Source organism: Fragaria vesca, linkage group LG7 (genome assembly GCF_000184155.1).
Source record: "Fragaria vesca subsp. vesca linkage group LG7, FraVesHawaii_1.0, whole genome shotgun sequence".
Lineage (NCBI taxonomy): Eukaryota > Viridiplantae > Streptophyta > Magnoliopsida > Rosales > Rosaceae > Fragaria > Fragaria vesca.
This window is the reverse complement of record NC_020497.1, coordinates 18,997,200-19,024,261: the sequence shown is the minus strand read 5'-3', so window position 1 is coordinate 19,024,261 and position 27,062 is coordinate 18,997,200. Positions and strand designations below refer to the sequence as shown.

At 38.8% G+C, this 27,062-nt stretch overlaps 6 protein-coding genes across 6 annotated transcripts; 2 read left to right on the top strand and 4 right to left on the bottom strand.

Annotated features, from left to right (window-relative positions):
* Window positions 1-692: 692 nt before the first annotated feature.
* Window positions 693-1,724, bottom strand: LOC101312500 (RING-H2 finger protein ATL72-like). Its single transcript, XM_004308931.1, has one exon. The coding sequence runs from the start codon at window positions 1,371-1,373 to the stop codon at window positions 693-695; it is 681 nt and encodes a 226-aa protein (XP_004308979.1). The 5' UTR covers window positions 1,374-1,724.
* Window positions 1,725-4,660: 2,936 nt separating this feature from the next.
* Window positions 4,661-7,599, top strand: LOC101305009 (transcription factor RF2b-like). The gene is made up of 4 exons (XM_004307685.1): window positions 4,661-5,210; window positions 5,928-6,060; window positions 6,376-6,460; window positions 6,859-7,599. The coding sequence occupies exons 1-4, from the start codon at window positions 4,717-4,719 to the stop codon at window positions 7,239-7,241; spliced, it is 1,095 nt and encodes a 364-aa protein (XP_004307733.1). The 5' UTR covers window positions 4,661-4,716; the 3' UTR covers window positions 7,242-7,599.
* A 4,398-nt stretch (window positions 7,600-11,997) lies between these two features.
* Window positions 11,998-13,465, top strand: LOC101304710 (expansin-A8-like). The gene is made up of 3 exons (XM_004307684.1): window positions 11,998-12,201; window positions 12,354-12,666; window positions 12,794-13,465. Exons 1-3 carry the CDS (start codon window positions 12,057-12,059, stop codon window positions 13,095-13,097), a joined length of 762 nt encoding a protein of 253 aa, XP_004307732.1. The 5' UTR covers window positions 11,998-12,056; the 3' UTR covers window positions 13,098-13,465.
* A 1,592-nt stretch (window positions 13,466-15,057) lies between these two features.
* On the bottom strand, window positions 15,058-18,791 carry LOC101304421 (mini-chromosome maintenance complex-binding protein-like). Its single transcript, XM_004307683.1, has 14 exons — window positions 18,624-18,791; window positions 18,427-18,540; window positions 18,234-18,341; window positions 17,921-18,043; window positions 17,525-17,569; window positions 17,328-17,438; window positions 17,079-17,234; window positions 16,687-16,761; window positions 16,400-16,513; window positions 16,046-16,248; window positions 15,809-15,944; window positions 15,418-15,642; window positions 15,252-15,319; window positions 15,058-15,172 (listed from the first exon to the last, which is right to left on the bottom strand). The coding sequence occupies exons 1-14, from the start codon at window positions 18,789-18,791 to the stop codon at window positions 15,058-15,060; spliced, it is 1,761 nt and encodes a 586-aa protein (XP_004307731.1).
* Window positions 18,792-19,615: 824 nt separating this feature from the next.
* Window positions 19,616-20,777, bottom strand: LOC101304133. The gene is made up of 3 exons (XM_004307682.1): window positions 20,448-20,777; window positions 20,292-20,355; window positions 19,616-19,976 (listed from the first exon to the last, which is right to left on the bottom strand). The coding sequence occupies exons 1-3, from the start codon at window positions 20,751-20,753 to the stop codon at window positions 19,807-19,809; spliced, it is 540 nt and encodes a 179-aa protein (XP_004307730.1). The 5' UTR covers window positions 20,754-20,777; the 3' UTR covers window positions 19,616-19,806.
* A 1,131-nt stretch (window positions 20,778-21,908) lies between these two features.
* Window positions 21,909-26,481, bottom strand: LOC101303851 (potassium transporter 2-like). The gene is made up of 10 exons (XM_004307681.1): window positions 26,405-26,481; window positions 25,978-26,079; window positions 25,624-25,858; window positions 25,289-25,534; window positions 25,157-25,210; window positions 24,792-25,052; window positions 24,154-24,206; window positions 23,952-24,069; window positions 23,540-23,794; window positions 21,909-23,268 (listed from the first exon to the last, which is right to left on the bottom strand). The coding sequence occupies exons 2-10, from the start codon at window positions 26,014-26,016 to the stop codon at window positions 22,163-22,165; spliced, it is 2,367 nt and encodes a 788-aa protein (XP_004307729.1). The 5' UTR covers window positions 26,017-26,079; window positions 26,405-26,481; the 3' UTR covers window positions 21,909-22,162.
* Between the last annotated feature and the right edge of the window lie 581 nt (window positions 26,482-27,062).

Below are 27,062 nucleotides of genomic sequence, written 5' to 3'. Positions count from 1 at the left end.
TTTCTATATATAGTTAGTCGAGCTAGGTTTTACATTGACATATTTTGTATTGCATTTGATGTGTTTATTTAGCCTCTTGTGTGTTACATCTAAAGAGTTTTATAAATCTTGTTAATGTATTTGAGGGTAAAGACTCACTACATTCTCCATATCTAGGTATATTTTTCATTTCAATATCTAAATTGCTCACGCACTGTCGAGGTTTTTTTTTTTTTTTTTTTTTCTGTTTCTGTGGTGGAAAGTCTAAGTCCCACCCGGTTTCCATTTCTGGATCCGCCCCTGCACTCATACATGGATGTGTTCATGTAATTACTCTGAACTCCAAGAGTGCAAAAGATACATTTACATTTCTAGTCATATAGAGACTAGTGGAGTGAAGTTTATACTTCAAACTTTTTCCAATCGGTAATCCCTTGCTTGGAGAAGGGATCTTCACCTTCAAGTTAAAAACCACCTCTAGAGCAACATAGAGCAGATAAAATTATCCATCATATATGCTGCAATTCTTTGCAAAGTAAGCAGAGAACAAACATTTAACAACCTCAAAAATCTCATTAGGCATTTGCTTATACATAGCACCTCAGATACATCTTATATCATAACCTACATATATATTCAACTAAAAACCCCTAGCTACCTTTAACCAGAACAAAGATAGTGATTACAACTCTGTTTTGCCTAAATGAGTATGATCAACCAGCCTCATCACCAGCAACAGCAACAACCACATCATTCTGTCCTGAAGGAGAATCTGAACCTTGTGGTTGTGCTTCCAGCAGCAATGACTGCCTGCAAGTTGGGCAAGAAGAATGTGAAAAGAGCCAAGTGTCTATGCACCTCACATGGAAACCATGGTTACAATTTGGCAAAACCCTAACTTTCTGCCCGTCTGAAAATTCCCCAAGGCAAATTGGGCAGTCAGTGGCATTAGGAATGTTAAGCACCCCAGTTCCATATGCCACAATGGGTATCTGCCTCAATGTGCTCCTCTTAAGCCCTGTGCCTGCTAACCTTGCTGCAGTCTCATCTAGGGTCTCAAAAGAAAGCCTCCTGCTGCATCTGAGGGCACACCTCACTATTGAGTTTAGACCTAATGCACATATCAGGGCACAAAGAAGAGCTGCTAGGATGATCACCATGTTGGTGTCGAAATTTGCTTCATTGGAGAAAGGTCCATTATGTGATCTGCTTTCATTGGCATTCTGGCCTGGATCGAGAAGGAGGCGGTGTGGACGGTGGTGATAAAGAACAGTGCTTACCATTGATGACTGGTGTGATGAAGCAGAAAAAATTTCAGAAGTAGTCTCAAAACTTTGTACCTTTTCTTTTTCTGTTGAGCTTATGCTGACAAGCTTAGGTTTGGGCTTCTCCATGGTTTTTTCACACCGAATCGAACCACAAAGGAGATTGAGAGAAGGAAGTTCATCTTCCCCATGTACAAAGCTACACAGCTTTCTCTTCTTTGCTCCACTTCTAGTTCTTTATGATGATCAAGGCTGGAATATAGCAGAAAAGAGTGAGGACTTGATGTCTGATATGGGGCCTTTAATAAGACTTTGAAAAGAGCATAATTTGTTGGTGAGGTGAAGGATGATGAACAGTATTATTCATCAAAGACTATAATTGATCACCTAAATACTGCAGGGTAATCAACTAATTGATCACCTAAAATACTGCAAAGCTTCAAGACTCCACCTTAGCACAAAACTTGTAAGAAAGAAGATGGAAGAAGATAAAGTGATGCAGGGAGAGGCTATGGAGGCGAGTGATATACCATAGTTTTTGTGGATTGTGAGAGGTTATATATGGACAAATATTACAGAGGAAGTCTTGTGGTATTAGGATTGTGGCTAAGGGCATTTGAGTTGGAGATAGGAGGATACCAAATGAGATTATGATGGGTGTCTTTTCATTCTAGTGTGCATGATTGTTGAGATGTTACATACAAGATGATTAGAATCATGTATAGAAAAAGAAAAAGGTAGTAATTTGCAAAACCAAAATATAAAGTGGGTGAAAAGTGCCTAAGAAATTTGGGTTAAGGTACCTGATCCCAATCTAATCTTAAGTGTAAGTTTAGAAGAAAAGGTTATTCCCAGAACAAGTCCTTGTTCCACTCCTACACTCTTTATTAGAATAGTCAAAGAATTATTTCTCCAATTTAAGCCAATGTTTTTTTTTTTTTTGTGAAAGGAAGCCAATGTTTATCATCATACAAATCCCAATATTATTGAGGTAATGCTAATGTTGACATCTGCTAATTCATCTTGTAATAGTTGAGGTGCTACTACCTCAAAAAAAATGGTTCTGAGTTTGGTACTTTGGTCCCTTCGTAGCAGAGTAAAAGGACCCATTTGGTAGTTCAGACTTCAGACCATGATGTTTGCCAGCAGCTAAAAACAACCAAACATGTTACATTCCTGCATATCAGTCTGCCTGATATTCTTGTTTTGTTATTTGGTCTAACCCTTAATCACAATATTAGTACATGAGCTTCTGCTGTGGGAAAGGGTGATGTTTCAAAGCACAGCAAGGAAGGACTGCATGGTGATTTATCTAGTTTAGGGAAGTCATGGTTCCTCCCTCGTGATCACCAATAATAGGTTAAGATTTGATTTCAATCAACATGATTAATTCGAATATGAAAGTGGCAGAGTGTACACCTATGCTTTTACCAAGTCGTCCAGCTATGGTAGTTGTTGATGGACTTAGAACCGACGATAAAAAACTGATCGGCTTTGTTTTGACAAAAGAACCTCATTCCGTTGGTCATATTACATTGGACGAAATACCTTATAGATATAGGGAGCGTATCGACTTAGAGATAGAAGCTATAAACTGCAATGCACTTGACGACGACATTTCCCATGGCAAATGGTACAACATCCATTTCAATCTTTCATCAAATCAGTATTGTTTCGGCTAAGCATGAGTATAACTGAATCTTTCACCATCCGAATTATAATGTTATTTTCATTTTCATATCTAACTATTAAAAACTTACATTTTCATACCCTAAGTTTCATTCTGTTAGTATTTTGATATCCTGACCACTAACACCGTTAAATTTTGATAATATTTTAGGGTGTTTATGTCAATTCATGATATCCTTTATAATTGAAATTAAAAATTATACATTAAAATTGTTATTAAAATTAAATATTTTTCATTGCTATTGTTCAAACTCGAGAACACTATTTATTCACCCAAATCATTCTGTTATTGTGATTACGGACTAAAATATCCACGATATCCTTGATATTTCCTTAAACTTTTTGTTTTTTATAGGCATCCATATTAATTTTCATATATTTCTGATATTTTATATTTAATCTCTTTTTGGTTAAATATATAATTTTTATATAAAATTTGATAAAATTATTATTATTATTTATTTATTTTTGCTTAACGTGTAACTCCAAAAATATACAAGAGTTCTACTAAATTTTATCACTATTGTTGCAAAAATAAATATTTAATTTTTTTTGAATATTTTTGCTAAAGTAAATTGTTCTATTTGTATTTGATAATCTCGAAAAACAAATTATTTTGTTAAAGTAAATGCAAAAAATGATACATTTATTAAAATGACGAAAATACCCTCAAAATTTAACGGTGTTAATGGTCAGGGTATCAAAATGCTAACGGAATGAAACTTAAGGTATAAAAATACAAGTTTTTGATAGTTAGGTATGAAAATAAAAATAACATTATAATTCGGGTGGTATTTTGTAATTAATCCTAAGAAGTATGTTATAAATTCATCTACGCTACACTAATGTATCGATGTAAATCAAGTAGATCAATTTGGGGATGGCAATAATCCCCAACGGGTAGGGTACCCACGTGTATTCGACCCTGACGAAAGAGATATACAAGGATAAACGGGTAACGGATATGAGGATCTTCAGTATTCGGATTTTTGAATCGGATACGGGACATGTTTAATATTTTAATATTCGTCCCCATCCCCACCCATTTTGGAATGAAAATCTTATTATATATTTATATATATATATATAATATATATTATTTATAAATAGATATTTATGTAAAATCATTTGTAATACTTTTTTACTATAATTATCTTAATAAATATTTATAGAAACTTCTTTTTTAACTGGGACTTGTATTCGTTTTTGTTGGATTGAATCAAGAAATTTATTTATATATGTATTTGATTTTATTTTCATAATTATTTTTAAAAAATTAATTATTATATAATTATTAACGGGGATCGAGGCGAGTATGGAACGTTCCCCAAAGGGGACGGAGACGGAGACAGGGACAGGGAATCCCCATTATCTAATTACGAGAAATAAAACAGGTACAAGAATAAAGAATAAAAAATAGTACGGATATGATATTTTGATCCCTTGATCCTACTCTACCCATTCCTATTGTCATCCTTAGAACAATTTGATATATCAATTCAGTAGATCAAGTAGAATAGATTTCGGACATGGTCCCATGTGCTCGACCCGGAAGCCCAAATCTATATCCCAAACCGCCCCGAGTGCTGGTCAACCACCTCCATACGACGTCGTGGGGTCTCCCCACCTCTCATTTTCGCTCCAAAGGTCCCCCAAAGATCACGAGCTAAAGTTTTAACACTCCACTCTTCTCGTTACAAAACCAGAGAGTACGGAGAAAGCCAAACACGAAGAGCGCGGAGAGAGAGAGAGCTCCAGAGTGGGACCCCCTTAAGAAGAAAAAATGCAAGATCCGGCGAACCCGAAACCGGATCCGAACCCGGCGCCCACTCCGGACTCTTCCCGCGCCCCTATGACGACGTCGTTTCAGGACCCCTCCACCACCCCTAGCTTCCGCGGCTCCTACCACCGCCGCGCCCAGTCGGAGGTCCATTTCCGGATCCTCGACGACCTGGATCTGCTCCAGGACCCCTTCGACGGCCCATCCAACAGCTTCGAGGAGCTCGGCTCCGAAGACGACCTCTTCTGCACCTACATGGACATCGAGAAGCTCGGATCCAAACTTGAGGATGGATCCTCCGGCGGCCAGAAAGTTGAGAATGCCGGCGGCGGAGGTGCGGCGTCGCAGGCGGAGGCCGGCGAGGGGAGCAATGCGAGGCCGAGGCACCGGCATAGCAGCTCCATGGACGGGTCGTTGGAATCGATTGAGGCTAAGAAGGCCATGGCTCCTGAGAAGCTCGCTGAGCTTTGGGCCGTCGATCCCAAGCGAGCCAAGAGGTATTCTTCTTCTTCTCTCTTTCGGTATCGAAATGCGATTACTCTGTTTGATGCATTGTAGCTTGAATTTAGCGTGTTGTTGATTGCAGTAGAGATTAAAGAACAGATTTTGAAATGTGTGACTAGTCAATGATTTTCAAGCTCCCATTTTTGATTGAAGAATTCTGCATCTTTAATAATTTCGCATGACTACTAGTCTAATTAGTGTCTTGCTATCTTTTCTTAATCAAAGGGATCAAAGTGAAGTTTAATAACACTCTAACTTGGAAGGAAACCTTTCTATAGCGGCTAGATATCAAATTGAGGAACGTAATGTATCAGATTAGATGTGGATCTGATAATTCAGGTCACAAGAGCTGTGTATGTCTTAGGTTGTTTGACTTATTTCTGCTCGAGTATATAGATTTCCCAGTCACGCACACACATAGAGATCTATATCCACTCATGCATTTACATAATACCACGTGCCATGTTTTAGAGTTTAGACAATGGGGTTGACAAATGCTCAAAAAAATCATCTTTCGGTTGTTGTCTGGTGGCTATGGCTTATTTGAAATGTTTTTTTTTTCCAAACCGCATTTTGGGTATACAGCTTAGCATAGCATGTTGCTCGTTTAATTTATGATGAACACTATCTCTGAGGCACAGAAATGTTCGGAAGTTGGTTGAGTTAAATTTTTGGTGGTGATTTTCTAAGCAAACTGCCAATTGATACAGGATTTTGGCAAATCGGCAGTCTGCTGCTAGGTCAAAAGAGAGGAAGGCCCGGTATATATCAGAACTTGAAAGGAAAGTTCAGACACTTCAAACAGAAGCTACTACATTATCTGCTCAGCTCACTCTATTCCAGGTTCGTACTGAAATACTCAGCTGGTTTGGCTTATCATATTATGGTAATGTAGTTCATCTAGCCTGAGCATGCTACATGCCATATCCAAGAGAGATAGGTGAATTACTTCAAAACATAAATAAATCAAGTAACTAGGAGTCGTTTGTACTTCATTCACCTTGGTTGGATTTAAGAGATTATCTTTCCTACATATGCCTATGAAAAGTTTGAGTTACAACTCACTACATTTCACCCATTCACAATTCGGGCCTGCTTGTTACTTAATTACCTACATTGATTTCTGTAGGTTTATGTTTCTCTTGTTCTATTTTTCAGAGAGATACGACGGGATTATCTTCTGAGAACACAGAGCTTAAGATTCGGTTGCAAGCTATGGAACAACAAGCTCAGTTACGCGATGGTACGTCTCATTCATACCCAGCTTTTATATTATTCTGATGGCCTCAGTTTCCTGCAACTTGTCTTGAAGTTTTTCCTTTTTTTACGAAAAAATGGAGCATTGTCTTGGTACTGGTCTAAGATGGTTCGATTATCACTGGTTAATAACTTATTACCATCAACTTCATCTACTAGTACAGAATACTAGTGTATGAGTCATTCGAGTCTGGGGTTCTAAAATAGGTGCTTACATCAGTTGTCTGACACACTTAATGATGTGGCCTCTTTGAGCACATTAGTCTCGTCATTATATGTTTTTGAACCAGGAAATTAACCTGGGCATTCCATACTACCTTTCCTTGAAATTACTATGACGATTGCTAACCACAATGCACTTGTCCCACTGTTTCCACAATACAGCTCTGAATGATGCGCTGAAGAAAGAACTTGAGAGGCTCAAGATTGCAACTGGAGAAGCATTAACACACACTGATTCGTACAACCTTGGGATGCATCATTTTCCATATTCGCAATCCTCCTTCTTTCCCGGTCAACCACAGTCTGGGCCACGCGATTCTCAGAACATTCAGCTACCACAGTATCATCAGTTCCAGTCTAATATGCAAGCTCCTCATCAGCCTATGCTTGGTGCATCAGCCCAGTCACATGCTTGCTCAGATATGTTGCAGCAGGATTCAATTGGCCGATTCCAGGGGCTTGACATCAATAACAGAGGGGGTTCTCATCTAGTGAAGCCTGAAGGCCCCTCTATATCTACTGGAGAAACCAATAGAAGATTCTGATTGCCGGCCTATCCATGGTCACCTTATTTGTTGAATTGTTCATAGACTGACCTCAGCCAAAGGTATGGTTTAACCTTTCATTGGACTTTGATTCTTTGAATTGATTGCCCTTGCAATTTTTGGTAGCTGATTTAGGCCTCAAGTGATTCGTAGATTCTTCCTAGTCCATTCCTTTGGGTTGCTCATGTGGGAATAGAGCATTGTTCCTATTTGCTTGTGATTGAAAGAGATACATGCAGCTTTTCATGTCTGGGATTCCTTTTCCCATAACTCTAATGTATTTTTTTCATTTGTTGACCGTCGAAATGTGATGCTGTGGATAATGTGTTGTTCTGTGAAGTGTTGTTCTTGTTAGTTGAACTCTACGTTACTCTCTTATATTACAGTACTCTACATTTCCTCTTATGTTATAGTGACTTGCTTTAACATTCAGCAATTCTCTTAGCTGTAGAAAGATTGTATTAGTTAATTGTGGCGGATTAATTAAACAAAAATAGAATTTAGTTCAGAAACCATCATCTTTAACTGGATATATGACGCAGTATCTTCATGAATGACCGAGTAGTCCTGCAGATTAGCTAAATGCCTAAATACAAGTGGCTAACTTGCTCATAGCAAATGTGACTAGTAAAAACATCCATTTGACATTGTAACTAAGTTTGAATGAGGTGAACAACAAAGTGATAGAGACACTCGGAATCTTGGACATGGTAGCTATACTAGCGGAAATTTTATACTGTTCAGGCCAGGTTTACTTAACGATGGTGTAGCTGCTATCTTTTTCAAAGATAACCTCACTCATTTATAATGGATTATGAGTTGTTAACAAAGATGTGTAAGGTCAATTACGTAGATTTTCATACATCTAAATAATCTTTTGGAAACATGACAAATCCCATATTTGCTGCTCCTTCCGAATTTGGATGACATGAAAGCTAAAGCCTTGTGAAAAAAAAGTGGGAGGAAGAATGGTTACGGAATGATCTTTTCTGTCCTGCCTAAATCAGTAAGAGATGGAGAAAGAAAGAAAACCTAAAACAGGAAACACCACACCAAAAGGCCTACCAGTCCTCTGCCATGGCGGGAAAGGAAGACCTACCATCGGCAGGCAAGGAAGACCGTCATTTCTTAGGCCGGCAGCCGATTGTAATTCTTTGCCATCTACGGGCAAGAAAGACCGTCATTTCTTAGGGGACTAGCCCTCTCCATCGCCGGGCAAAAAAGACATTCATTTCTTAGGACAAGGAGGACCGTCATCTCACATCATTCTATTAGGCATGGAAGCTAAACATAGAAATCATGTCACTGTTACAAGGGCACAGGGTACCCTACACTAGCAAGTTTATCCAAATAAGAGCAGCACATGCTAGGGTTTGGACTGATGTAGGCGACCTGTTGCCTGTTGGTCTGAATTTAGCACAAGATCGGAAGCTAGAAACACATGTGGGTCTGTGTCACTGTGTGTGGCTGATTCAAGTGACCATGTTATTCACTACCCTAAAGAAAGTGACCCTTCGAATTCTCTAACCAAAAGCCATATGGTCCTTTGTTTTTCTGAGCTTTGAATTGCATGCAAAGACTAACAGACAACCCCTAGTGAAGGGCACTCTCATGGGTCCTGGTACAGAAAAGGTTTCGGATATACGTCCACATGCCTCTTTGTGGTAATTCTCAATTCGAGCTCCAGTAACCCTGTCCGTGAAGGTGGTCACAGCAACTCCAGGTTCACATATATATTTTCATGATCAGAATTATATATATGCCTAACGCTTTCCTGCATTATTATGAAAGAGATGACACATTCCTGGTAGGGTTCTTATGGCTCAAACGCTTGTAATGCCATCGCAAAACATACCATTAATGAAACAAATGTTATGTTCTGATGGTTATAGGCTTACAGTAGTTCGATCATCTCCGGATTTTGATAAAAAAAAACTCCGGAGATGACCAAAAGCAATTAGAATTATGCATGAATTTTTATTATTATTGCTCGAAATTCATAAGTTGGTTTTTCTTTGTACGTTATCAATGCATATAACTTCCCAGTCTCGATTCTCCATCGACAGTAGACTAAAGTCCTAGTATTAAAGAGAAGAACTTCAAAGCCATGTATAGATATACAAAGGTTTATGTAATTTCCTTATGTTTATATTCATTCTTCCATGAATTATATTCAACACTTGCTGCTGCCTCAAACTTTGACTGAGCACCGAAATCGGTGCAGCAAAATCAGTTGTGGACGATTGTCGTTCATTTTCTTCCTCATTTCGATCATGAATATGATAGGATTTTGATTCTAGATATTATCCCCCATAATATTCCTGTGCAGAAGAGACAGATATGATGACGATTTTAGCTTTGGGAAATTCCTGCTGCGCATGCATGGACGGTTATATCAGCCTATCTCTAAATATTCACGATTATTCTTTGTTTCAATCTTCCATTTGAGTCACAGTCACAGATTTATCTGCATATATTTTTTTCATTTCCCAGTTTCATTTTCTATATCATATCTTTTGAAACTGAAGGCATAGATCATCAAATTTTTCTGAGAGTGATGCATGGATTTAAGGGACCGCCATGGGTGGGAATTGCATGTGCCCGAACATGGTAGGTCCTTCATCATCGAAATAAATCCAAGTTTTCTGAGTCCTCCTCCAACTCCCTCTCTACAAGTGGCAGATACAGAAATCCTGTTGCTAATTTCAAAGAATACAATGTTGATTGAGATAATGACATACCTGCCTCTAACTAACGATCGAGGAGAGGCTAGGAGAATAACTTTCACTCCTCACCATTGACATAACTACTTCAGAAGGCAGAGTTGGTAAAACTACTAAAACTACTTGTTCGATTTGTTTTAGTAATGGTCATATATATCTGATGTTATGTGCCGAACATGTGGTTCTATGGTAGTATTGGAAAATTTCTTTATTATTCAAGTTTAAAAAAGGACAGTAATGAAAACTCTTATGTACGGTTTCGGTGAATTGTTAATTACGTTCTACGAGATACAAAAATGAGATATAGCGGATTCTCTTTTATGTTATCATTGATCAAGAAGTATAATAATCGCGTATTTGACTTGTATATTCAAGTGTCTAAAAGTAACAAGTATCTTGAAGTTCAAACAAAAGATCTAAGAAAGTTACGAGTGTACGAACATACTAATAATATGTTCAAAGAATTACCCTCGAGAAGAAAGACTAAGTAAGAAAAACAATTTAGTCTGCGAGTTCCATTCTCTCCCAAATTTCATCTGGAAGTGAATGTTTAAACGGAGACCTTACTTATTACTTATCAAGAGGTGAGCATTTATTAGAAATTAAGAAGCATTTTAGTAATCTCGATGATAGATTACAGCGTCAACATGTAACATGCTACTGTTATTTTAGTTCTTCACAAATCTTCGTATTGAAGCTAACAAACGTGTACGAGTGATTCTATATAAACCCTAGTCATTATTTTTTTTTGGTTGACAATCACTCTACCTATTCAACTAGCACTTTGTTTATACTTCCAATCTGTCTCGAACGTTTTCGTTTCTTAATTTCAACCGACAAACTATTCTCGAAATCTTTCTACCTATTTGGCCTTTTGGTGACTCATATCTGCACTTTGTTTAACTTGTTTTATTAATTTGACTCATGTCTAACAAATCAAGCATATTTACAGATTCTCAATCTTTGTAGAGGCGAATAATGATCAAAACTCACACGTGGAACTGATAGTTCATGATTCTCAATCTTCTCCTCAAAGACGTACAATGATTTTTATGTCGGATTTACTAGAAGATCCTCTGCAAAACAATCTTCATTGATTCATTGCATCTTTCATGCATCAAATGAAATATATGATTGATTGTTTCATGTAACCTTCTTGGGTTTCTAGCAAAATATTAAGCAAAGAACCTAAAAGGGTAGGTAAATTTGCTTCATTGCTTGAGGGAAGGGTAACTAATAAGTTGGGGTAACTACTCGCAAACAAGTAATGGTGAAACTACATGTAGGTCTTTTGGGTTCCTATGGCAACAGGGAAATGCTTCAGTTCTTAAGCAGAGGTTAATGAATACGTATCGAAACCAATGGAACTAGCTTTATGTATGCCTAGGATTTTGACAGCAACAAGTAATATTATCTCTTGAAACGATAGTGTTCTCCTGGTCGGTCGTGGCTATAAATTATAAAGCAAAAAGTGTTCAATGATTTTTTCTTAAGTGTGCAATATGAATTCAATGTATTTAAGATGAAGATATGACTTGCCTACCAAATTGGACCTTAACAGCCCCAAATCGAAGGGTATAATACGTTGATGGCTAATCTAATCTGCGTAATTTCAGGCAAAAAACTGAAATGAAAGAAGGAAAATATATACCCAATTCCACACGTAATAACCATTTGAAAATCACATAAACAAAAAACAATAATGGTACTGTTTGTTGAAGAAAAATATATATGGAAATAAAAATGCATGTGCAGGTAGGGACCTTGGGTTTTGCAGTTGGTAGTCTAACTGGAACATTTCCATGTGCCACCATTGATTCTTGCGAAAACTGACCTGAAAATATAAATCTGTTTCTGTGGTTTTGGCTCTTTCCCTCTCTAAGCTCACCTTTGCTCTCTCACAGTCTCACTTGCCTTGTCTCTTTCTGCTTCGAGTTCTCATTATCCACCACCCTCCTAACCTCCTTTGCCTTCTCTCATTTCCTATATAAGCAAACCCCAGCTCCCCATATTCTATATCACTCAAGTGTTTTCAGCACTCTCCACCTTCTTCTCCTTCTAGCTAGCTAGCTCTCACTTTCTTTCTCACACAATGGCTTTTACTTCATGCTTGGCTATTACTCTTCTGGTATCTGTCCTCAACCTCTGCATCAGAGGCACCTATGCCGACTACGGCGCCGGTTGGGTTGGTGGCCATGCCACTTTCTATGGAGGTGGTGATGCTTCTGGCACAATGGGTAAGTCTCTTTTTTTTTTTTGTCTTTTTTACTTTGAGGGTTACAGTTGAGTAAAACCCAAAATGAGATAGCAAGAAAAAGGGTAACTTTTGCTAGGGGCCAGCTAGTTCAGTGTGACTAATTAGGATTTTTTTTTTTTTTGGGTACTGCAGGAGGTGCATGTGGATATGGAAACTTGTACAGCCAAGGGTATGGAACCAACACTGCAGCACTAAGCACAGCTCTGTTCAACGATGGCTTGAGCTGCGGGTCTTGCTACGAAATGCGATGTGACAATGACCCTAGATGGTGCCTTCCCGGAAGCATCATCGTCACCGCCACCAACTTCTGCCCTCCCAACTTTGCTCAGGCCAATGACAACGGTGGCTGGTGCAACCCTCCCCTCCAGCACTTCGATTTGGCCGAGCCTGCCTTCTTGCAAATTGCTCAGTACCGCGCTGGTATCGTCCCCGTCTCATTCAGAAGGTAAGAAAGAAAAAACTGATACTAAAGTATTCTCGAAAATGAAATGTTACTAATTGTCGGATAATGTGACATGTTACGTAACGCGACGACATAGTCTAACATGCTTGCGGTGATTGTTTTTTTCCAGAGTTGCTTGTGTGAAAAAGGGAGGGATCAGATTCACAATCAACGGGCACTCCTACTTCAACTTGGTTTTGATCACAAACGTTGCAGGAGCAGGAGATGTGCACTCGGTTTCGATCAAAGGCTCCAAGGGTGGTTGGCAATCCATGTCAAGGAACTGGGGACAGAACTGGCAGAGCAACAACTACCTCAACGGACAAGCCCTGTCTTTTCAGGTCACAACCAGTGACGGCAGGACTGTGACCAGCAACAACGTTGCCCCTGGTAACTGGCAGTTTGGTCAAACGTTTTCAGGCGGTCAATTCTAGACTTTTTTCACCGAGTTACTATTTGCGGTGAAAATGATGATTTGTATATGTAATATTCTGATTGGGAGAGAGGAGGGGGATCGAGATTTGTGAGGGTAGATTAGGGAGAGGCAACGTGCTGAGGTGGCTCATTGGCACCCGCTAGCTAGGCCTATATATATAAATATATATATCATGATATAAATATATATTATTTATAGTGGAAATTGTGAGTTTATAGTTTTTCTAGAGACAACAATTTTCCATTTGATGATGCATTTTGCTTGAAGCAAGGAAATGCAAGTAGTATGTTTGAAGGTTTGTAAAACCAGTTTGGGGCAGTTGCTTTGTTCTGTCACCTTAATCAAATACTTAGTTGATTTCGCAGTAATTTTGTATTTTAATTTTTACTCTTTATTGTTTGAGTAACTATGTAATATTTCATATTTTACAAGAGTAACGGGCTCAGTACCGTTTGGTCTAGTGACATTAGTTTTTCCTTAGAAAGAAGAGGTCGTGAGTTCACAGTATTATAGCACTATTGTGTATTTGATAAAAAAAACAAAAAAAAAATTAAAAAAAAAAAACAAACGGACATTGAGCTTCCGTTTTGGGATTTGCTCATGTGGCCCACTAGACAACCAAAGTTGGATTGGGTCGGGTCAAGTCCCACCTCTCTAGTATATAAACTTCCGCCGCGTAACTTGTCCTCTCTGGTCTCTTCTTCTGAAATTCCTCTCAACTTGTCTTGATGTATGTGAGTAGATTGGCAGCGATTATATGTTTTGGTGGCTTGCGACCAATACGTGGGAGACTAAAGAGATGTTGATTCTTTGTTGTACGGCTGTGATGGGAGAAATAGGAAAGATGTGTTGTGCACGTTTGGTATTCGGGACTACATTACACATGTTCTGGACTTATGTGGAATGTCTTAAGTTGTACTGATATTAACTTATGTTTGGTGTTGCATGAGATTAGATGATAGTTTACTTGGTTTATAGTTTAGAAGAATAGTGTTATCTAAAGATGACATATTTGAGTACCCACAATAACACCACCTAAGGAAGCCAAAATGAAAACAAGGTGTTACGTAAACTAATTTATTTTAGTACCCAGTGACACTAAATATAATACTAACTAAATTTAGCACTGTCACATTTAGCCTCAACAAACATGGACTGATGTGCCAAAACTCTTCTTTTGGTGAAAAACGGCAGGAAAACAACACTTATGCAACCTCCCAGCAGCCATCACCTGGAAAAAGATTACAACCATGCTTGAATATGCCACAAGACATTTATCAAACCCTTCTTTTTTCTATCACTCTAAATACCATTTCATCCTCTTACAAAGTTACAATGAAGCCCAAGACGAGAATACACGTTGATAATTGAAGCGTATATGTCACTGTCACCTGTTAAGTGAGTTGCTTCATTCAACACACCTACAATAGTAGACGCAGCAACTCTGGACAAGATCTCTATTGCATTGATGTAGTTGCATTGTATTGATACTATGACTTACAGTATCAATGCAACGTGACATATGATATGATTTATAGCATAAGCAGATCAATGTGGCTTCTCTATAGGCTATAGCCCATAGGCATCGCTTTGTTCTTTCAAATATGATATGAAAAGTGAACCAAAGTCTTCCAGTTCCAAGTAGTTGAGGAGTCACAGCATAGCCCGTTGTGTTTTAGAACGTCTCAAAATATGGGACGGCTCTCTTTCTTTATATCCAAACAATGCGAAGTAATAACTAATAAGATGAAAGACTAGGATATTCTATGAAGTAATAATCACTAATCAGATAGAATGACCATAAGTTCATGTCTTTGGTGTAAAATTGGCAGGCAGCATATTAGATTAGACGACACATCATTTGATTACAAAAGCATCTGAACTTGCAGTACAGCCAGCCATTGGCTATAAGCCTATAACCTACACCAGTAACATAAAGCAGTAACTAAACTTTACTTTCACTTGAGCCTCTCTCTTCTTAACCTTTCTAGTTCCTTGACCATCTGCCAGTGTTCCAATGATAAGCTGGTTTCACCGAAACTCATAGACAACAGTCGGGCCATTGTCAGCAATCTGCAAGCAAAGGAGAATTCATATGATTAACTGTTTTTGAATATGAAAGAGCATTTGGGAAAATTTTCTGGTCTCTAACCTGCTGAAGTCTTGGGTGCCCATACTCCTATCTGCTTGCTTTGCTTCAACCAAGTCATTTTCTATCACCTGTGAGGTATTGAATGATGAATTCAGAACCCATAGCATCAATATTAGGAGTAAAGCCAGATGAGTTTAATCTTTCATCAGATTATGCATGATTTTACCTTCTGTATTTCTGCCTCAATAGAATGCGGCAATGATCTAATAGTAGCCAAGTACCATCTCCAAGCCTCTAGTGCTTCTGCAGTGGCTTCAAAAGAATCCACTGAAGAAGGTTGGAAAGGTAAAACTATATCAGCCGGTAAGATGTTTGATTTTCCTTCAGAAAGAACGAGTAATTGGACATCAGCTTCCATGTCCAATTTATAGTACTGAAAATCATATTCCACCTGAAAGTTGAAGCAAAGAAATGCTTAGTACAATCTCATGAAGCAGAAACACTGGTAAAACTTCCAGGAAGGCATTAATCATCAGGAAGGATGAAGGCATCCGATTTTGATTCAGCAATACAAAAGGATAACATAAAACTACAGCATAATGCAAAAGAAAAATCACCTTTTGCATTTCCATTAGAGTTTTAAGCAATCTTGCATTTTCAACCCCAACAGAGTTGAGAGTCCCAGCTTCCAACTGGGTCTCATCAAAGATCAAGTGTGAACTCTCAGCCAGCTGCAGAGCTCCAGTGATCAGTCTGGAACAATGTGAAAAGTTAGAAACTACAATTTCATTATACTTTCAAATTTAAAAGGAAAGGCATTATCAAAGAAAAATTAAACTTGGTCAGAAGTTTACCTGTTCGTCTCGTAATCCTTTTTTGGCGCAAGAGAAGCAGTGTTAAGATAATCCACTGTTAGGGATATGCATTGTGTGAAAGGTAAAAGATTCTTGATAGCAAGGAGAAGCCGAGGGCCAAACACAGGTACACTTTCTTTGTTGAAACAATTGAGATTTAGTGAAAGCTTCCCCACAGCAACAGTACCAACTCTAGAATACACCTGACAAACAAGCACAAGTTTCATAACTCATGTAAAGAAGGAGATGATAAAAGCTACAGAAACAGCACTGACAATTCATGTGTCCTGAATGAAAAAAAAAATTAAGTGTCATCATGTAGATTCAGCACTAACAATCCTGGCATGAGCTTACCGTGGACAATAGATGCAAGAGCAGGAATTGAGCAGCTACGCCATCATTACCGAGAACAGCTGTAAGATGTCTCAACAGAGCATTTCTGATCTCTTTCACCAAGTTGGGTTTTACCTACAAGACCAGAATGTAATGGCATTCAAGCACTATCAAACTAAAAATAAAAAACGGAAGAAAGTGCATGGAACAATAGTTACAGATCCCAGAGAACTAGAAATACACACAGTTAAGGCATATCAACCCTTCCTGTTTGAGGAAATATGTGACTACAAGTAGCATGGAAGTACCTCCATTGTGGGGGGGCTAGAGAGGAAGTCAAGAACTGTAAGCTTCCTGTGGGTAAGACAATGGAGACGTGGCACCTGCAACAAGAAAGAATATGAGAACAAACATATTAAAGGGGAAAATGTACTGTAATCTGACAGACTAACACCAGACTCTAATCAGCAGGCTGTGAAAGTGAAGTGGGTGGTTGACAACACCAATACATGAAAATACATATTTGGCTACCAATTTGCTAATTCATAAAATTTTCTTGTATATATATTGTTAAAATGACTCGATTCGACACTGGATTGCATAAATAGGCCAAGCTTAAGTCTCATAAAACAATTCACTCAGGTTCCTACATGATCTACATCTATAGAGTTAAAAAAATGTAAATGTTATGGAGACATACCTTATTTGGGGGCAATTGAACCAAGACATCTTCACTAAAACCATTGGCAAACTCTTCATCATCGTTTTCCACTTTAAACTCTGGATCGAAAGTGAACACTCCAACAAACTCAAAAACCTCATTTAGCTTCATGTCAGACTCTGGACAATCATATATCTGATAGAAAAGAATAGTACATATCATCAGTTTTCAAGACTAAGTGACAGCCAATCTCAGTTTTCCATACTTTTAGAGTAACTGTATATGTACCTTAACAAGACAGGGAAGTGAATCCCCGTTAACCTCAGGCAGCATACTCAAACTAGAACTGGTGCCCTCGATGTTTAACTCTTGAGACTGGGAAGGATGGCCATCCTCTTTCTGTAAAGGGAAGAAAAATTATTATGCTATCAAAGATGTTGATATTAAAAAATAGGAATATATAATCAAAAGTGGCTCCTACTTACCAGCTTTTTGGTAGATGGAGAACCTTGAAATCCCTCATCTGAGACCTGCCATTAAATGCCATATGTCAAGGCCCAAAACAAAGTACTAACGATGAGTGCTTCTTAAGCTCCTAACTAAATTATGACAATCAATTCGACATTGACTCGAAACATGGGTTCCTACTTTTTTTTTTCTTTTCGAAATGTACAAGTTTCCCACTCATTTTGGCAGGTGAAGAAATCCTAAAAGAGATAATATCTACATTACCTGTTCTAAAGCCTAGCCAAGAAGCATAAAAAGATTTTGCACTGTATGTGCAGTTGCCATTTTCCACTTAACTACAGGAGTACATGATTACCCTTTAACTGTAAGTTGAACTAAACAGAATGTAGAGATTACTAGGGGATGGAAATTACATCAAAATCCATGTTATCGGAAGATTCATCCAATCTCTGGCGCTTCTCTCCATGTTGGGTTGTCGAATCCATACTTCTATACACCACTGCCGGAGGTTCAGCCCATGAGTTCAGCCCCGGAACCTAATGGTCCAAACAAGACACCAATCCAATATGAATAAGATCACATAACAACCCACAGTCTAAAACCTTAACTCCCCACATCCAAACTAAAAATGCTATCAATCACCTTAAAGTCCAAGCATTGCCACTCTACTTAGAAAACAACCAAAATTTACATACAGCTGAGAACTATAAGCTCTGGAGAACTCACCGGAACACAGTAGAGCATACGGCGCTCCCATATCCGAGTATCGGAACAAGAATCAATAGGGTATTGAGCCACATCCACAAACTTGTTAGTCCTCCAAACCGAGCCATCCTTCAAAACACCCAGCAAACCGATTCAGTACTACACAAATTAATCATGTCTTTCATACATCATCAAAATTAGGGCATAAGATTACCTTATAAGCACCCACATAGAGCTCATTTCCCAACATGTCCTGCACCATCCCCCGAAACCGAACCAGAGTATTTGGCTGGATCCATCTAATCGTTGACGAATTCAAAACCGGAACCTAAAATTATCACACAAACAATAATGAAATTAAATCATGTCACAAGAATTAGGGTTCAATTGGTCAAAGGCTAGGGGTTTGACCTGAGAGAGGCCGCCGTCTTCGAAGAGAAAAGTGCGGAAGAGATCGACGGCGCCCCAGTCGCGGCCGGCGAAGGAGGCCGGGTCGGATCCGGAAGAGACGGCCTTTTCGAAAGTGGATCGGACGGCGCCGAGAGGGTTGGCCAGGCAGTCGTACGCTACTCCAACCATAGCTGATTCTTCTCTCTCTCTCTCTGAAAATCGCTCACTGGTTTCTCTTTCTCTCTTGGGACAGTGTGGCTCTTGGGATCGGCTTCCCGCGCTTTTAAGTGAAGCGGTTGGATTTTCCCGCTAAAATCTGTTCTCTCCCGCCATTTTTGGTCTTGAGATTACCGGAGAGACCCGGGTATGGAGGCATATTAGGGTATCGCTTATGTATTTGGGCTGGCCCATATTTGTACAGGCCCAACAATTGCATTGTCGCCGGCTTTACTACTGAGAGGAGTGAAATTTGCATACCTCGGTTACAATCCATACACCATTTACTTATTTTTAACTGTGAAATTGTCAAACATGTTACAGTTTTTTGACATTTTCACTGTTAAAATTTCTATGACTCCATTATTAAAGACAAAATGTCAAGCTTATTTTCGATGATACATTTGCCGACTAGGTGTCGTTGAAGTATCTTTGCTTATAAAATGTCGTTGGTCATACTTCATATTATCACATATTTCGTATTACATCAATTAAGTGCTTAATGTATGAATCCTAGAGTTAGACACTTCTTTATCTGATTCAAAACTTTTAATGTTGACAAGATTATCATTCCTGAGTGGTGTTCATATGGTCACCTAGTGATCAATGAAATCATGGTTAATCACCGTTAGATGTAAATCCAAGTGTGGGAAGTATTATTTTAAAGTTAAGTTGTTCTGATTTATACCCTTAGCAGATTTACATTCAACGGTGATTGACTATGATTTCCTTAATCACTAGGTGACCATGTAAACACTACTGTATCATCCCTTGTATATTACCAAAGGAACATTCCGAATATCTAATGTGAGCCTGGTATTTCAGCTCATAAATTTCATTCAAACTCTAACAAAGCTATTTCTTTGATATTATAACTAAAAATGTTGATATCATCAGTTAGGATCTGATGTATCTGATATACAAAACAACTCCCACAATGAAACGTTTGGAAACAATTCACTCCAAACATTTAACCTACTCTTCATCATCAGCTTGAGAAAAGTCTGGTAAAGAAGTTGCCGGATTTCTGCTTCTCCAAACACGCCACATGAACGTATCTTCCCATCTTGTCCACTTGCCTCGCCTCGCCGCCTGTGTCCTTCTTGCACACCTTGCACGTTTTGTCAACCCACCCTTCTTCCACATATTGTCCGTCCACTATTTACAGGTGAAAGTAAAACGATTACCAAAGTTAGGAAAATCACCAAAACATTGAAAAACATGATAATTGAAGAGGTCTGTTGTCTATGCTACTATGCTAGTTAGTATCTTCCTCTCTCAATTCTATCTTCTAAACTAAATAGACTTCAAGGTAACTTGGTGGTTTTAGTACAAATTTTTTGGTACTTCGCATCGGAAGTTTGGGACCATAACTGCGTGACATGTATACAAGAAAACTTTGATTCTTTGGTAACTAAGAGATTCTTTGGTAACTAAGAAATCTTTGGTCTGCATAGAGTTCTTGAACATTACCTTCAACATAGGATTTGAAGAAATCCTTGTAAGTGCCTCCAATTTTCCTTCTGAGAGCCGCATACTACACCAAAAATGACAAACTCCACTTAGCAATTCCACAGCACAAAAACAAACGGATTCGAAAATTCGAAATCACTTAAACATCACATATACCTGTTCCCTTGACATCTTTTCTCCAGACTTGGTGGCCTGTCTTGCATCTTCGAGAAGTAGAGCGTCTTCTTCAGACCTAGTTTGCGAGAAATCAAGAGCTTCCGTTACACTGCTAAACAGTGATTGTTTCCTCTTCTTCGGCTCTTCTTCATCTTCCTTCCCACCCTTTTCTGTTTTAGCCAAAACTCTGAACTGGGACTTTTTGCTGAACTTGAAGTTGGATTTAGATAAACTCTCTGCAGCTCCAAAATTTGAAAGGAAGTTTCCATGCGGAGGTGTCACAGGAAGTGTTCTTAGTACTCCCATGTCTAGCTTTACTTTGAGATTCTGATTCCTGCAATTACTGAAGCTAATTGCTCCTTATATTTTGGATGTGAGGGTGTCTGTGTTTGGCCTATTTGGACCACTTATTAACGTCCACGTGTATAGATACACTGCTACTCAGGCAACCTGGTGGTCAGCAGAATAGTACGTGGCCAACTATCATAGCAGTCATTTGGTTTCTCCCAAGTCATTCGTTTATTCAAAGCTCAAGTATCTAATGGTAATGGAATCTGAAAATGATGGCAGGTCAGCCTGAGCCTCCAGTTTCCAATGTTCATGACTCATGAGTTTTTAGATACTTGAAGTGTACGTGCTACCTTGAATCTGCTATGCCGTTTAGCAAGGTAGCTTAAGGTGTTAAGAGCAACTCTAATAATGTCTGATTTTCTCCAGGAAAATTTTGGTGTCAAGACGTAAGAGCACCTCAACCGAAAATTATACAGCGCACCCGTCCATCTCCGCCGTCCATTTTGAAAAAGTCAAAAGTCCGCGTCAAATAGACGACGGAGATGGACGGGTGCGCTGAATACGCTCTCTCAACGTTATATTTTGAATTAAATTCAGTTTACCCCCTTGTGGTTTGGGGTTGACTTCATGTTAGTCCCTACACTTTTATTTTCATCAGTTTACCCCTTGAACTCTTCAATTTTTGTCTGCCGTGCCCAAATTCTCATATTCTGTTTGAATTGACCTTTAATTATCAGCAGTTAAGGTCCGATTTAGACATATAAGGTTCGATTTGCCCAAATTCTAGATACTGGCCTCACAGTTAAGGTTAAAATTATCAACAGTTAACGCCCGATTTGGACAGAATATAGGACATTTGGTCACGCTTGAGGAAAATTCAAAAGTTTGAGAGATAAACTGATGAAATTGAAAGTATAGGGATTAACATGAAGTTACTCTCAAACTTCATGAGAGTAAACTGAATTTAATTCTTATATTTTTTAGGTCACGACACTTTTCTTCACTGTTACGCTTTATCCGAATAAGTACGAATAGAATGCGTTTGGGATCATAACTTTGAACTATACGCAGTTGTGATCGATTACACCTGCAGGGGTAACTTTAACTGTACGAATATCTTGTTTTATTGTAATCTCTGCTTTTGAAACGCAGCGGCTTCCTTAAACATCTGGATTACAGTGAACTATTGCCCTAGATCATTAAGTTTGCAAACTAATGCAAGTACTAGAGATGCAGTGATGAACATAATGATGATGGAAGTCGAGCCTGAGTGCCTGATATGAATTAAAGTCGTAATTTTTACAGTTCTGATAGTAATTTCATCTTGATTATAGCAGCAGAAGACTTCTCTACAAACCTCTTAAACTACAGAATCACCTTCCTCTGAAACAAAGACAAAACTATCTGGTACTTACAAGCGTGGCCTAAACAATATAAACCATGCCAACCTCAAGAAGTGATACTGGTGGCACCTTGAGCGCCACATCCGCCCCTCTGCAGTTCCTCCTCATGAAATTGTATCCAAAGTTGATGGCCAATCTCTTCATCACAGATGAGCCTTGCTTTGCTTTAACATGTGTATGTCCAAGTATAAACGCAGTCCCGGCTTGCTGAGCTTCATGCAGATCGTGGAGCTCTTCTCGTAGCAAGTCATTGTCAGTTGGCGTATCAGCTTGAGAGTCCTGATCATCAATCGCAAACCTGACTCTTCTTTCAACAGGTGCCATCTCAATAACATCTGTGATACTTTCAACAGTTGCAAATCCAGCGGATACACTTGTCTGCTGAGTCTCCTCCATCTCATAAGCTGGTGCACCAGAAAATGCCACTGTACCAATCACAGCCAATCTACACTCACTCATATCTGTAGTACGGGATGCATCATCTTCAGTGCATGAGCTACTTCTATGAGTGCGATACCAATCATATCGGATGAAATCAGACAGCTTATCAACTAGCTGGGATTCAAAGGAGTCAACATCCTGGTGAACATCACGGTATCCATACCGAATAATGCACCTATAGGACCGATGAGCTGCAGGACCAACACGACCCACCAGGTAACGCTCAGCAGGAGGCACATAAGGAACAGGGACTGATTTTACACACACAAAAACTAGGATGCGGTGGAAAGCGGGAAGGTTGGTTACAAAGCGGGAGAAGTTAGCAGGAATACCAGAGGTGAGATCAGTGAACACAAGGCCAATTCCAGGAACTCGAGCTATTCCCAAGCTTGGACCCAAGGCTAAAAGCCAATCTAATGAGACCTTGTTGTGGAGATCATATTCGTACTTCTTGATAGTTGCATAGTGCCAAACAAACATGATGGTCATCAGGAACAGGGCGAGAAGAATGGGGAGCCAGGCACCCTCGCGGAACTTGGTGAGTGAAGCTGAGAAGTACAGCAGTTCAATTGACCCAAAAAAGAGTAAGAAGCAAAGGGCTAGAATAGGTGGTTTGTGCCAACAAAGGATGATCACCAAGGAAGTTAGGCATGTGGTCACTAGCATAACTGCCATCACAGCTAACCCTGCAACCAAAAGAAAAAGGAACTACTTTTCAGTTCTCCAGAGAACACAACAAATAATCTATTAGTTTTGGGATCTGACATCATGATAAGAATTGCTGTTATATGTTGTGGGCAAGCTGGTAGTAGATTTCCCTGAAAGTGCTTGATTCCAGAGATTATAAGCAAATTTATGAGATAGAAATTTTGGGGATTAAAACCTTGGGCGTTCTTTAATAGCAAGGTGATGAAGTTTTCATAGAAACTAGCAATATGTAATAGAACGCTAACTCACCTGATGCATTCCCTATGTGTTTTGTGTCTCTAAATCCAATGGTAACTGCAATGCAAAGGATCATTAGCATCCAATTGATCTCAGGGATATAGATCTGGCCGTGTATCTTGTCAGAAGTGTGAACAACCTTGACCCTTGGAAAGCAACCAAGTGACTGGCTCTGGTTTATGATAGAAAATGTTCCACTGATGATTGCTTGGCTTCCCACAACAGAAGCAAGAATGGCTAGTATAAGGACTGGCCATCTCACAATGTCTGTACCAAAAACATTAAACCATTACATATTCAACAGCAAGTATATAAACCAGTTGACTATACTATGACCAGTTGTCCTGAAAGATTTAAGACAAGAACATTGAGCTAAATTTTTGATTAAAGACAAACATTAAAAATAAAAATGACATAAACATACGTGGGACTGATACATAAAAGCTGATCTGGTGGTTGCTGTGATGATGTTGCGATAAGTAAGCAGCTTGACCCATATATGCCAATATAAGTGCTGGATAAACCAAAAAGGTAAAAGCGACCTGTTGCAACATACTTATTAGTATGCAGATCAGCATTCTTTATATATGCAAGATACTATAGGGTCTAGGAATGTACGAAATTACCTGAATGGCAGAATAAGAGAAGTGGCCAAGATCAGCAAACATGGCCTCTGAACCTGCATGAATAATAACACATAAGTAGCAATTATTAGATTTCTCTCTCATTATCGGGATTTTTTATGGCAGTTAAATCACTAAAAAAATCCAAAGCAACTCAAAAGATTTCTGTATTAGGATTACTGAAGTATCCAAAATAGTATAGGTATCAGAAAACAGACTGAAGTTAAGCTCTAGTACAATCAAACCTCAAGTCAAAAGTTAATACCAATGTAACATTATATACAGGATTAAGAAAGTTGTGGTCAAAATTGATTTCATAATAGAGTTTATGCAACAATAGAAACAGGGAATCCACTCTGTGCAGACTGGTCGCAAGATTTGTATGCAATACTGAGTTATATCGTTTCAGTCTATCAATAACTATACACCTCTTTTCCCATACACTTTCATTGAACTTTTGCTGAAATTGGTTACTTGCATCAGACCCGGATTGTCAGTGGACATAAATATTTTACCCCATTGATACATTTGAATAGTAGACTAGTTTAGGTTATCAGAGATGAAACTTTCGCTTTACTTATATGCTTTGTATACAGGAAAAACAATACGTAGCTTGGTAGCTGTTATGCAAGAAATATTACCTGTGATGCACAGCAATATTCCACCTAGAGACATCCATCCGCTTATCCTTGTCTTCCTCAAGAACTTGAACATGTAATATGGAGAAAGAGCTTGATAGACATGCCGGTTCCAGTGGAATATGTTATATAAGCCAAGAGCACTGATGCATAGAAGCCACGCCACCACAACTGGTGCAAAAAAGAATCCAACTCGATGTGTTCCATAGTGTTGAAGTGCAAATAGACATAGCAATATGAAACATGTAATCGGAACTACAGCATCTGCAAATTGGCAGAAGCATAGATTTGTTCAGCAAGTGTCATGTGACCTGTATTAATAGAAATGGAATCAAGATATTAAACAAACATGGAGATGAGAAACTTACACAAGTGATGCTCCTTGGACATGGATAATTCCAGGCCAGACACCGCAGAAAAGACTGTAAGAAAACAAAGGCATGAGTACTCAGAAAACCACAAGGAATTGCAGCTTTTGTTTTAATTAGAAAGAAGTGTACCTGACATGGCGGGAGTGAGCACTCCATCACCAATTACCATACAAGTGCCAAGAAGAACTAGAACCAGCAAAGCAGTATGCAAGGTCTTGGACTTCTCAAGTACCACTTTCAACCAGGAACTCTTTTCCTTCTCCGGTGGGTGCTCCAATATATAAGTAGAGACCGCCTCATCGGCAAGCTGACGGTTCGGTAAAAGGCTAACTTTGGCATGCCTACATATCAGTGAATAGAGTGCAAAAGTACCACCTGCAGAGATATACATTAATCAAAGGTCAAAACTTGAGACTTTAGACTAGACAATGCAAGCATTTTTTCACTTGTTTGCAAGTACTTACCCTCTCCATTATCGTCAGCTCGAAGAACTATGAAGACATACTTGACCAGAGGGACTAGAGTAAGGGTCCAGAACACAAAGGAAAGTACACCATATATCTCCTCATTGGTGTCTGAATGTTGAATGTCTTCCGCGAATGCGCTCTTGTAGACATAAAGAGGGGAAATGCTCAAGTCCCCATATACTACACCAAGGCTCTGGTATGCTAACAGCAGTGTATTCTTCCAAGAGTTCTTCTGAAAATGTAGTTCAACAAGCAATTCAGCTTTCTGAGAATTGGGCTCATTTCCAGAAACATACTGAACCAAGTTGGTAAAATTCAAAACCCATGAGCTAATGAACATAAAGCACTAACCTTTGAAGTGTCCCAACACTTGGCCTTCTCAAGATCCATGGTGCTGCTCAGCTCTCTACTTGAAACTAGATTTCATCAATTGAACACAGTTGCCCTTCAGATCTGCATTAACACAATACAACTTCTATTGAACAACTCACACATAATCTAAATTTATAAAAGAGAGCTAGAGCCATTTAATGAATTACACTTCCAAGAACAACTATCCAGTTCCCTATTCAGAAGAGATGAAAGGACATTAACCCAACTTCCAATAAACCCACATGACCTCCATACCTCTACCACATTCCCACCAAATTTTTGAAAGCTGAGCAAATTTTTTCGCAAATTTCCAGAAAAAGAATGAAAACTCAAAAGGAAAAAGCCACAAGCAACAGCCTATGGTAGGAAGAGAACTGACCTAAAAAACAAAAGAGTTGAACATCACCTGCACTAGCATTGTTCAGATAATGACTCATAAAGATAGAAGGGCCCTCCTTCCTTCTCTATCAGTTCTTTGGTCACTATTGCTTCACCCTACTCACCCTTTTATGGCCAGTAGCGTAAAAAAAAATCAACACCTCTCTCTGTCTCTCTCTCAAACTCTCAAAGATTGAGGGAATTTCAATCTCTAAATTACCAGTGTATTACAATAATGCAAATGACCAGAAATCCTACAAGTTTCACGAGAAAAACATAACCAAATAGGAGGAAAAATTCTTATGGAAACAAAAAGGAACATTCACGTGAATCAAAGACAGTTACTTATAACTTACTTTACTTGTACCGAAGAAAAAAATGGAAAAAGGGGTGTATATTCTCTACAACATCCAATAGTGCCCACGCAGATAAAGCTGAATTCAAAGGTCCATTTATCACAGACTCAGAAGCCACCCTTTCTTATCTTGAGCTCCACCCACAAGGCCACAATCTTTGATTATTTAAATAGCTTATAATGAGCTCTGGTTTTTCCAGATTCCCCACCTAACTGTTAATCTTCTTCATTAAAAGCATAAAAATTAGAGAAAATAAAAAGGGTAAACAGTCACTGTCACTGTTCAAGAGTATACCAAACGTTTAATCTCCAGCAACTACGTAAAGAACTG